The sequence below is a fragment of the Onychostruthus taczanowskii genome, unplaced genomic scaffold (genome assembly GCF_017590055.1).
Source record: "Onychostruthus taczanowskii isolate IOZ18803 unplaced genomic scaffold, ASM1759005v1 scaffold12, whole genome shotgun sequence".
Classification (NCBI taxonomy): domain Eukaryota; kingdom Metazoa; phylum Chordata; class Aves; order Passeriformes; family Passeridae; genus Onychostruthus; species Onychostruthus taczanowskii.
In genome coordinates this window covers 14947646-14960482 of record NW_024498351.1, presented here as the reverse complement: position 1 = coordinate 14960482, position 12837 = coordinate 14947646, and the positions used below count along the sequence as shown (strand labels likewise).

The 12837-nt window shown below is 38.4% G+C and overlaps 1 protein-coding gene across 1 annotated transcript in view; it reads right to left on the bottom strand.

The window, feature by feature from the left end:
- TENM3 (teneurin transmembrane protein 3) overlaps positions 1–12837 on the bottom strand; it is a 235797-nt gene that overhangs the window by 31134 nt on the left and 191826 nt on the right. The window contains exons 19-23 of the mRNA XM_041395708.1: positions 10482–10731; positions 10040–10060; positions 4566–4798; positions 3817–3971; positions 2109–2983 (exon numbers count right to left, since the gene is read on the bottom strand). Of these exons, the coding sequence (XP_041251642.1) occupies positions 2109–2983; positions 3817–3971; positions 4566–4798; positions 10040–10060; positions 10482–10731 (1534 nt within the window). The remainder of the gene's footprint in view (positions 1–2108; positions 2984–3816; positions 3972–4565; positions 4799–10039; positions 10061–10481; positions 10732–12837) is intronic.

The window sequence follows — 12837 nt, the reverse complement described above, 5'->3', positions numbered from 1 at the left end:
CTACACAAGAAACTACAGCCAACATGGTGAGAAATTACTGCCCTGATTAAAACTCTAGGTCCTCAATTAGCCAGTATGAATGCCAGCATGATTAAAAGTGCCTGCTGTACCCAGCAGATGCCTTCACTTGTGTATGGGAATTCACTGTCCCCCAAACTGACTGTCTTGCCCAAGTTGCCTATTGGAAACAAGTGTCTGTCACAGTTCAACACTGACTTTACTCTCTGTGGAAATGGATGGCTATTCCCAGCCCACCTAAAGCTGTGCTTTGGTCTCTCAGCATACAGGACAGGGCTAACTGAAGAAAAGGAGAACACTTGCCCTCCCAATCAAACACTTTCTCATTCCTCTGTGTACCCTTGCTGTGCTTCTGTGTCCTCTTGGCAGGACCTAAAAAGATACACAGCGGATGCACCAAAGCACAATTAAATATTACAGATGTGTGCTAATGCTTTGGGAAGGTGCCCGCTACCAAAGCCCTGCCAATTTACAGATTATTGTGAGAATACCTTAAAACTGGCAGCAGTACCATCCCACCTGCTGTCTTTGTCAGGGATCAGCATTTCTAGCCCTGTCTCCACTTCAGGACACAATATGCACTGAAGCAGCACCTGCTGCTCTTGTGTCTCTGATGGACATCTGTAAAGGCTGGAGAGTAGATACAGGTGCTCAGAGTCCTCCTGCACACTGCCTCAGCCAAATGTACACTGACAGAAATATGAAGTTATCTCAGAACACAGATGTTTGGCTTTGCTGCCACTGCCTGACACTGGCACTTTATTTTCTTTATCATGTGTGTTGAATTGAAAGCTTTTTTTTAAGCCCTGACCTTGGCAGCAGTTGCTACTGCATTTCATCATAAAGATACAAGAAAAGAAGAGGGGGAAATAAAAAGAAGAGGGACTTACTGAATTTTTATGATGCCCTTTGTAATCCTGAATAGTTCAGCTAGAGGCCTCTTAACAGTTTTACTTACACACTAACACTACATCTTCCACTCCTTCATACATACCTTCTTACCCAACTTCATAATGTCTTTTATGTGAGTTAAAAATACACATATTTTTCCAGCTGGCAGAGACAACTGAAAAAAAAATCTGTGTTAATTCTATGTTGACCTTTTTTGAAATAACGGTTTCTGTTTTAAGCTGCATTTTTGTTACATTTTGCTTAGCATATCAGTTGGCAGTTCAGACCATTTGGAGATGAAGTTGCCGATAAAGCCTGCATGTGAATTCTCTGGCTCTACTAGTTTATCTATGAATTGTCATGATCTTCCTTAGTCAATATAATTGAGGATTCTGTAAAACGCTTTGCTAATCTGTCTGTTATGAACAGGCATTGATGACTTAATGAGTGTAATACAGGCTAAAGCAATTCACTGAAAAGATTTTTTCTGAGGTTGGTAAAATTACAAGATGTACTGTTCCAGTAATACCTCTTGCTGTTGTGCTTGCACTTGTACATGACATGGTGCTGGTGGTTTCTGTGTTTTCAGTTTATTCCTACAGGAATGACACTTCCCCCATGGCCCACATTTCTTTTCTCAGCTTTCTCCAACTGGGTCCACCTGTGTGAAAGTCTGCTGTGCTGTCCAGGAGATCCTTCCTGCATACTTGCCACTCAGTGAAACGCTACCTTTTACTACCCACCCAGATGTTATTTTTGGGCAAAAGACCATGTAGAAATGCTTTTGTGTAAAAAAAAAAAAAATAGAGCAGTGAAGACAAATTTCTTGTCAGTATCTGCAGCAGAAGAATGTCAATCTAATGAGCAAGTGGGATGAAAATCTAGTTTTTGATGCAAATCTACAAACCCATGGTTGTCTGAGTTACAAATTTCTTGACAAGAGTGAAATGTTGTCTCACTATTATTTCAATATATAAAACTGAAGTTCAAAATAATGAATTCAAAATTATTCAGACCCAATGTTCAGAAGAAGTCAGACAAGTAAGACAGAGGAAGACAGCATGGGAAATTAAAAGTATCTTTCCGTTCTTTTTGTTATCAAGGGTGAACTTTACAGTTACTTGACCCAGAAACATTTCAAATGGTCCTGCAGAACTCAATAAAACTTTAAGGCATCTGACTTTATTTTATGTACTTACTCAAAAAAAGTGGTCCATCCAGTCTCATCACTTTTAGTTGCCAGAAGTCCACTGTTGCCATGGTAGGTAAATAAGACCAGCTCCTGTCCTTGTGCAGTCATGCTTTTCAAACATCCATTGGTGCCTATGGTCAGCCAGATGACCTGGTTATCAGGAGAGACCACTCTTACTGGCATTCGGTTGGGATCCCGCCTGATCCGAAGAGTGTTCCCGTTGCTGTCCGTTACCGCAGTAATATCATTGTCATTACTGTAGCTGAAATTGTACAGGTAGTCTCCGGTGACTAAACTCACAGTGTACTGGTGAGTGCCATTGACATCAAAGATATACAGCTCTTGGTCAGTTGGAGAAGCGACTTCATAGAAGTTCATTGAATTCATTAAGGGTTTGTTCTTGGACACAGCCCGTATCCTAATGTTTCCCAGGTCAGCAATATACAGGGTGCCATCTGGAGACACAGCTAAGGAGGAAGGGGCATTAAGTTTGGCATCTTTAGCATAGCCATCTCCATTTTGGTAACAGTCACAGTTAACATCATTTTTGCAATCACACTCCGAGGGTATTCCAGCAACTAAAGAGATCTCTCCATCAGTTGTGACCTGTCTTATCCTATTTATCTTTTTCTCATCAGTTTCTGTGATGTAGAGCACCCCGCTGTAGGACACGGCGATGGCGGTGGCTGACTCCAGCGTGGTCTGGACAGCGTGTTTGCCCACCGTGTACTCCACCCCGGGCACCTGGCAGTGCATCGGCCTCCCCGCAGCAATGCGAACCTGACGGTTTTCGGTGATCTGCAGAACCACGTTGTTATCCAAAACATAAATGGAGTTATCCATTGGGTTGATTGCTAAATCTGTAGGCCATTCCAGACGAACCTAAACAAACAGAAGTGTTTTGTTAAACAGTTAACCGGTGCAGATCAAATTAATTAATTAACCTTCAGTTTTAGACACTGCTGTAGGGATATTTTCCATCTGCTGTAAGCAATCATGACTGAAGAACTTGCACGAATACATGCAGCAAACTAAAGTTTCCAGAGAGGCAAGGGGAACAATATTCAGGCATCCATTTTATTGAAAAGAAAGCCAGTTGCATTGAAACTATAATACAGGCTGAGTTTCCCCTCATTTCATCAAAAATGCATAAATAACTATAGAGACAGATATCAATGTCTAAATACTTATCAACAGTATTCATCTTTTGTTCTTGTAGTAGCAAAAATAACGTACTATCTTCCAGATTGTGAAACACTGTACTCCATTTTTGGAACATTCTACTACTGACATGTCCCTTCTTACCTACACAAGTTTTTAAGACAAATAGAAAAATACAGGGGTTTTGTGTAAATCCTGTCATTCATTCTAGTAAGCTAAGGATGTCAGCAATTCAGAAAACATCAACATGCCAAGATAGTTCTAACAGATACGCCATTCTCCCAGTATTTACTACCAGGCTTAACATTTCCTGCTGATAGTTTTGCTGTTTTAAACCAAACTGAACTTTATGGGCAGAAAAACTGAATACAGCAGCATTTATAGCTAAGAGAATACAGTGCAATTCACTCCCATAGAACAGGTTGCTTTCCCCCCCAAACCTGCTGTTAAATATCCATCACACTCCACCCAGTTTTACTTTAAGGGGCAGGAAAGCTGCATTTCATTTTCTATCCACAGCTCAGCTTTCCAAATTAGCAGCAAGTGAAAAGTACCTGGCTGATGTGCATGCTGGTATCACAGGTTAGAGGTCGTGCTGAGGTAAGGTCATTGGAGCCAAGCAAAGTCGATATTATTCCATTCTGATCCACTTTTCTGATCATGGTCCCATCAACAAAGTAGATTAACCCATTCTTGTCTATTGCTATTCCTTCAGTGAAGCAAATAAAAATTAGGGTTTTTTTTGCTGTACTACAGTGAATGTATTATCCACAACTAAGGGTATAGGTAGCATGTATCTAGTGGAAATTGTAGGCAGAAAATCTGGTCTCAGGCAGCAGGCAGTAATACAGCTTGTTAATTTTTTTTCCATGACAAACCAGTATTCAGCATGAAATCTACTACTGTTGATTGCATTTGCTGTTCATTTGCTTTTGTGTGTTGGGAAGGGACTAGCTTTTAAGCTAACTTTAAACATGGGATAAATGGAACCAAAAGCAATGCTCATTTTAGATATTCACTGCTGCCTGCCAAACACATAATCGAAATGCTCTTATTGAGTGTTTAAAAATGCTCAATAACCACTTAAGCCAAATACTTCCTATAAAATCAACCCTAATTGATTTAAAAAAAAAATCAGTCCCCTGTAGCTCTCTTCCTCTATAGACTTTCTACTTGTAAAAAAAGATTACTCAAATCTCCAATTTTTGAGCCAACTATTGAATTCAGTAATTAAACATGATCATGCCCCCAGCTCTGAACTTCTGTATTATTCTGAATGTTACAGAGGGAGAACTGTTTTTACCTTTAGGGCTCATGAGAGTTGCCTCCACCGCCTTGCCTCCATCACCACACCTTGCCTCATCGAACGGCAGGCACTGCTCCCCTGTTCCTCCTATAACCTCAACATTTTTGGTCAGGTCTTTTGCACCAGTGAGCGACTTGGGCCGATAAATCCTGCGTGTGTTCGTGTCGGAAACGTACAAATCTCCCGTCACAGGGTCAGTTGCCAGGTAGTATCTGTGAGCTGGGTTGTTGCTGCAAAATGGAATAACACATTGCAATATGCTGTAGTTAACTGCAGCTAACACTGGATCAAGGAGAAAATGGTTTAGTTCCTACTCAGTGTGCAGTAACGCAGACAGAGTTAAAGTCAATGGTGATGCTCCATGCATAGGCAGCACAGGTCATGGCCCCAAAATGCTTTTGGTCCGCATTTCTCATCTGTGTCACAGGCAGCCCCATCTAGATTAATCCTCTGGGGAAAGAAGGTCCGTTTCGCCTTTGATGCTCTCAGGCCAGTTCAGGCTCTCTCGTTAGAGACTGCAAATGTTTCTCTAATAGGCCAAATCAAAATACTGGAGTTTAAAACCTTCTGAGAGTTCTGGATCATTCCTTGATCTAGTCCCACATTTTGCAGCAGGAGCCCAGGCCTCACTTCCACTTTGTTAGTATTATCCTATCTGTTTTACTATAATTTATACAAGGCTGCTGGGGTTCGTGGTTTATGTAATTCATAAACAGATAAGACAGAGTTTGAATGATGAGTTCACAGGAAAGAGATAAGACATCATTCATAAGTATTTGTTTAATCCGCTGCTTTCAAATGCGTGATGTGCATGATTTAACACATTAGGAAATGTCATCTCTTCCACCAGAGACCAAGCAGAGCTTTTCCATTCTTCTTAAGTCAGAGTCATATTTCAAGTAACTGTACACATTGGCAGAAAACCGCTAACTATGCCAGCACAGTCTTTATTACAGTGAAAATATATATTGCTAACCATTTTCCCAGAACCGTACATTTTGCCTCTCCACTGGTGCCACATAATTGAGAATTACTGTCTTTTCTTCCCTGCTGGTGAAAAAAACAGCCCTGGAGATTACCTTTTGTGTTGATATATTATGATGTAGAAACTTAACCCACTGCAGTTGGGATTCCTGACCTAATTTATGGCATGAAGAGCTGAAATAAGGTCATGTAAATACATGAGGTAATTTCAGATGCTCCCCTCATGGACTGAAGCAGAGTGTCAGAACAGTCACTTCTGATGTTTGCAAAAGCGCTGCTTAAACAGATCTACCAGGCTGGTGGTAGCCAAACATCTGTTCACAGAATGCTACACTTCACGTTTTGTAAATACGTAACTGTGCTAATGTAACACATTTTTATGTACTGCCACTTGGAAAATGCAACAGAGACCAACAGGAACAACTTGTGAACAAATGATGTCTTTTAGCAGAGACAGATTTTTATAGCCATCCAATTACAAAAACACAGAAAAAAATGTGTTGCATAAATAGGATTTTATTTGGTTTTAAGACTTTTAACATATTGGTTCAGAACGAATGAAACCAAGTGAAACAGACTAATGAAATCAAATACACAGTGATTAGCACCTCTTTAAAAGCTCTGCTATTGCACTGAGTGTTGTACAGCATGTCTGAAAACAATCAAATGCAGGCTTACTTTAAATTTCTGTCTGCTACAAATCTATTATTGCCAATGTGCTAAATAGTTGGAAGGTATTTTCAAAACCTTAATTTATGCAGCCATCATTTAATATGATCACTATGTAATATACGAATTATTTATACATCCATAGACTGCAAATTAAATTATACCCATTTACATGATTACTTTGGTCTTTAAGAAACTTTGCAAACACTTCAAATACAAACACATTGCAAGATGTGAAATGTGCAATTAAATTTTATTTCATTGTAATTTAAAATAAAGTTCTTCCTTGCACTACTGAAATCTAAATTAAAGTACCTCTCTTCAACCCATCTAACATTGCCTCAATCATATTTTTCAGCCATTGGAATAAGAAGTCATCAAATCAAAAAGTAATTTATGCCGAACACAATTATTTATTTCCAAAAAGAAATTTTAAAGCTCTTTTCTTCATAAATATGAAGATGTACATTCTAATTAATTCCAACAAAAAAAGAAATCAGGGGATGAGTTCTCATGGTAAGTGCCGCATCCTCATCAAACCAAAAAAATACACCTGATAATCTAAATGCATTTTCTCATTTTCTTAGGGAGTAGAAGTGCATAGGATATTACTCCTGCATGAACAGAAACTCTCCAACCTGCCACATGTAGATGTCTAATGGCTCCTCCTTTCTGAGCTGATACAACAGGCTTACCCTCAGCATTTTTTTCAGGTGAAGGCTGCACAGCCGAGGAGGCTTTAGCCAACAGAAACCTCCAATAACTGATGGGAGAAAGGCATAATTTGAGGAACTGAATAAATGTCAAGTGAAAACTACATTTGTTTTCTAGCCAGAAAACATCCATGAGCACTATGCAGATCTCAAAAATAGTACAGGCATAAGCAGCCAGCAGCTGGAAAGCTGCAGAGTTTATGCAATTTCATTGTACCCTGAAATGAAATTAAGCTTCTGCCTTCTACCAATAACAACAAATGCAAAGAAATGAAATCCCCAGCCTGTGACTTATTGACTCATTCAGTATTGCCTAATCACTTTCAGTAGCCAGCAAAACATGGAGTTACATACCCACATTGGCTCCTGTAAAGACAAATGTCTAAAAATTAACTTGTTCTGTCTATGCTGAATAATAGTAAGTGCTTTGAATTGAATGTGTGCATACACATGCACAGAGCTGTAAGGATCTATTTCCCTTTGCTTTTATCTTACTTAGGCTGATCTTTTAATTCTTCAGCTGTCAGATCACCTGGACTATTCTCCACGTACAGATTTTTTGAAAATACTCCTCCTGCTTCAGCCCCTGTCTTTCTTGCCTTCACTATGTGCCCTCTAAACCATATATCCCCTCAAAGGTGTTTTTATGCTTTGTTAGACTTTTTTTCTGGCTCTCTATAGATTTGGGATAGTGCCATAGCCTCCAAAAGACCTCCCTGACTTCAAAGTCCTTCCATGAATTTTTTTCTTTCTTTCAAATTATTTCTTCCATGAATGTCTATCAGCGTTAATCACCCACAGGCAGCAGTGTGTATAAAGATATCATTTCAGCTTTGAGACTGAAAAAATGTGAGGTCACTGGTACATGAGAGGAGAAATTTGATCTGCATTCTCTCTCTATAAAATAGAGTACAGGCTTATTGAGGTAGGAGACACATCACACTCTGCTGAAGCACTGTGTTTATAGGCCAGGAAAGGTGAATGCTTGAATAGACAAGAGATCTGAACTAGCATTTAGCCTCATTCAGTAGTTTTACTTAGGGAATGCATTTTTTAGTGCATTTTCTTCTAATACCTAGCAATTATATTTGCAAAGTGGTCTGTTGAGGGCTTTTTTCCAAACTGCAGTTTAAGCAGAAATCTCCTCAGCAGTCTGAAAGGCTTGCCGGTGAAACTGGACATTTGCTCCCTTCTCCTTTTGCAGGGCAGACAGATGTGCTTCCCTCTGCAGCATTTCAGAGGACTCTGCACGAATTCATGCTGCCAAAAGAAGGTATTTGGTCTCACAGTGTGTCCTTAGCTGGAGAGGCAAGAGGATTTGGTGGATCCTAAAAGTTTACACATCTTAAATAAAAGGCAGCTAAATGAATAGAATAAAAAGCTGCCAGGGGATATTAGGCATCAAGATCCCACTCTTGACTTAGGAAGTCTCTCATCAGCAAATCTCCAAGGCTGAGAGTGGACATTGGGAAAATGTTGTATGATGTGAGAGAAAACTCAGACTGGTAATAAATCGTGTTGGGCTCCACACCTCCTGCCTACTGGCTCCACAGCTGCTCCTGCAGAGCCAGTTCTCCACAGTCTTCTACAGCTCCTTCTGCCCCAGAAGGAACCCCCACTTCACAGCTGTTATATGGGCCCATGCTGTTACACTAATTTGTTTGGTATGACTGCAATTTTGCTGCCCTGAGCTTCTGCATGTTTAGACATGCAATAAACAGAAAAGATTCAGTATTCTCCCTCCCTCACCAACTTCTCTTACATGCAGGGATCCAGTTTCTGAAACACTGCAGTTGAGGCTGTGACCACAGTTCTGCCAGAGGCAGGAGAGGGTGGTGCTGCTAAATCACAGCAAAACAAATCTCAATATGCATCCACTCTTTAATCCCTTTTTGTACATTCCACATGCCCATTTTAAGAATTACTCCACATTCTATATATTTGCCAAGACAATGTCCTATCTAGATGCAATCACAATTTTGCGATACCACAAGGGATATAATTCTTTTAAGAGTGGTGGAACACATACAAATTAATTGTAATAGTGAAACCCTAAACCCACCAAACAGAAGAGACTGCCTTCGAGTCATCCCTGGGAAAAAAACCACAAAAACTAGTTCTGATCATTAGCACTGATGCAGACACCTTATTTAGTAATGGAATTTTTTGCCTTACACATCTGAAACATATTTTTGAAAACATAAAACCCTTCCTCACACAGAAGTATGTCCAAAGAAAAGTGAATTTAAAAAACAAGGACAACAGAGATATGACAACTCTGGGATTTGTTTAAAAACAAGGAAGGAAAATTACTGGCAGCAAAAAGGAGAGAAAGGTACCAGTGGGCCTGCTGAGCAGTATACTTAGCAGTTCTGCCACAAATGTTTCCAGAGTTTCATGTCTGCAGTAAGATTTTAGCATGACTGTTTTTTTCCTCCTTATCAGCACCAGCTGCTGTGGCAAAGCAATTCTAAGCATCCACCTACTCTGCTGTTCTTGCCATTATTGTAGTGATGCCAGGATGGATGAATGCTGTACTACAATCCTCTGATTACCGTTGTTTCTATGACCAGTTCTGTGAGTCTAGGTGTATTTTAAAATAATCTTAACTCCTGGAGTTGTGTTATTGTTATTTCAACTTCCATTATTAAAAGAAGCTCACCTTTAAAGAAATGAATCTGTTAAATGAGAGCCTGAAAAGATTCAACATCAGAAGGGTAATGAAATGAACTCCCTTGATACTTTTATATGCCATTCTCATCATATTTGGTGTATCTGATTAATGAGTGAGTTTTGATAGGATCAGCAAAAGAGCTGCTAGCAAGGAGTGAGCAGAGATGAGAGAACAGCAAAGGAGGGCACACACAAGCATAACAAGAAGCCTGACTGTGGACAGAGAGTGATGAGAAAAGAGGAACTCATCAGAAAGGACGATACAGCCTGACAGTTGACATAACTAAAACATATGAACTCATTATTTTTGAAAAATACTCCTCTTTTCTAGTAATACATCTCAGAAATGACTTGCCCATTATAAGCATTCATTTGTTAAAAAAGAAAGAAGAACAGTTAGAAAAATATAAATCTTCTTTAAGGAATGCTTACCTATGTCTAAAATCTTTATTTCTTGGTGGGAGCAAGTAAAAAAGAACAGAAAAACATTATTAGACAAACATTCAGAAAGGATGTTAAAAGACGAGAGAGAAGAAAGCAACATTTACATCTGTCATTAGTGAAGTGTTGAATGGTTGTTCATTGTCCACTTAGGTTGAACACATATGTTAACCCTTAAAAATAAAATCTGCTGAATTATTACTTTGGCTAGATTAAATTCTCACATTTAGATAAACATAGTTACAATATTTTATGAGGGTAAAATATTTTCATTTCAGTTTTAAATACTTTTAAAATATTTTGACTCAACTTCTGTTTTGTTCCCAAAAGCATTTGCAAACTCAAACTTACACAATGCCAGAAACTTATTCAATACTTTAATTTGCCACAGTAACTCACAACTCCAAAAGTCCAAGATGAGAAAAAGACATACCTGAGCTCCAGAACACTAGTTACATTTCCGGATGGGAATATCCGCCGAACGTAGTTGAAATCCCCCACGTACAGACTGCCATCTATGCCACAAGCTAAGGCAACCGGAGCCAGCAATTTATTACCATCAGCTTGACCATTACAGCTCGGACAGGAGATGCTGCGTCGTCTCCCGTTGCCCATAATGCTACTGACAACTGGGGGTTGCTGAGATATAAACTGGTTTTCACCGTTCCCTTTGTAGAGGATTCCTGCCAGGTAATATAGGAAAAAAACCAAACTAAAATCCAGTAATATTTATAAAAACTCTGAATGTATACACATAAAATGATGCAAAAGTATTTTAAATATTCTTTTAGCTAGCTAGTGGAAGTTCAATGAATTTTTATTGTTTCACCACCATATTTTCCTCACTACAGATAACAACTTCATTAAAACATCTGTAGTTATATTTAGGTTACAAACATGCAAACATTAGCTTATCTTGTCCACAAAATTTAGTAGAAACACTAAATATTGCAGCTCTTAAAACCCTGAAATGTTTTCAGCTGTTATTTTTAAATGTTAATGATTTTTATAGTTATAATTCAGAATAAAAGTTGTCATGCTGGAGGAAATGTTAAGCATATTAATGGAAGGAAGGTCTGTGTTCCTACATCTTTGGAGTTTTGAAATAGTCCAGAAAGGACTGAAATTCTAAAGTACTTTATAAAAAATGAAAAATAATATATTTGCAAATTGTATTCCTAAAGTCCTAGTATAACTAATTATGAGTATCATGTCGAATGTAATCTGAAGTGGATTACTGTTGCAAATTGTAAATACTAATGAAAGAGCCACTTCAAAAAGTTGTTGATTGCCTCAATTTCACATTGTAAAAGATTCTTTACTCAGCTCACAACAAAAGAGCTCCTCTGGCAACAAAGTCTGCCTCAATACCATATCTGCAGTTATAGGCAGTTATTAAAAATGTCAAAACAACAAAAAAAATGTGGTGCCAAGCCAACCTGCCTCTAAAACTTAATTCTGCTTTGAGGCATGAAAGAAACAATAATTTTGTGAAGACAAAGCAATATGCCAGCAGTATTTTTCTTCCTTATAGCCTACGTAGGAAATGTGAGAGGAAAAATGGATGCTTTATGTTAAATCTTCAGTCTTGTGGGAAAAAAATGTATGTTAAAGTGTTGCCAGGACCCTCATTGCTCAGTCTCATGATGAATGCATTAAGGTGTCCTCTACAAATGGTCAGCTATTACAGTTCTACTTGTAAGTCACCATATGTCTTTCCATGGTATAATCCATGTAAACCACATGTCACTTTGTACTGTACAGAGATCTGGGCTTTACTGATTGCACGCCCAGAGTTCCATGCAATTTGGAGCTGAGGGATACAGTAATCTTTTAAGAAGTTTAGAAGAAATTTAATGTGTATTTCTCTTTCCCTCCTCACTTCCAAAGTGCACAATTTGTACTGAAAGGTAGGAGAAAAATACCTTGCTTTCCTCTTTAAATGTTTTAGGTGCCTTCACTGCTTTTAATGTTATAGAATGCAAGAGATTATAAATGTAAAACCAATACGATAAAATTGGAAACATGATAAAATTGGAAAAAATGAAAGTGGTTTATGGAAACCTAATGGCAAGTAATCTAAATAAGTAATCTAAATCAAAAGAGGAAGAATGTATTTTTCATGAATAGTTAAAGCCAGAATGCATTAACAGTACACGAAATCCCCTCTCCTATGATTACATCATTTATGACAATCATGGCACTATAATTTTGCCTGAAATAGCTGAGTTCTACAATTTTCATCAGAGGAATTCTAGAAGTCAGCACAGTGCACTATTGCACCTGATTTATTCTGTCATTACCTTGAAAAATTGGTCCTTCACATTTCTCCTCTATTATCGCAGAGTAAAAGATGTACATTAGACTATTTACACAGTAGTTTGGATTTCCGTGCAAACACTGTCTGCACTCTCTGCTGAATAGATTTATGCATCTCATCCACCTTGTCATTACAACTCTCCACTTGGTTTATTCAATTAGACACATGACACTTTGAAAAGTCATTACTTGTCAAATGTACTCTTCAACAAAATTTAAAGCCATCATCAATTTACCCAGTGAACAGAATCAATCTTACATGTATATTTATAATTATAGCTCTTTACAATTTTAGATGGATTACTTCACAGTAATTTGCACAGTTGTTTTGTTGGTTTTTTCGGTTTTTTTTAGTTTTAAATTAGGTACAATGATACCTTTTCCCTTGATTTGGTTACCTTGCTTCCTCACAGTCAGAAGCAATGCTTTAGGTTTCGACATAATAAGCTTGTGTGCTATGGGGAGACCTT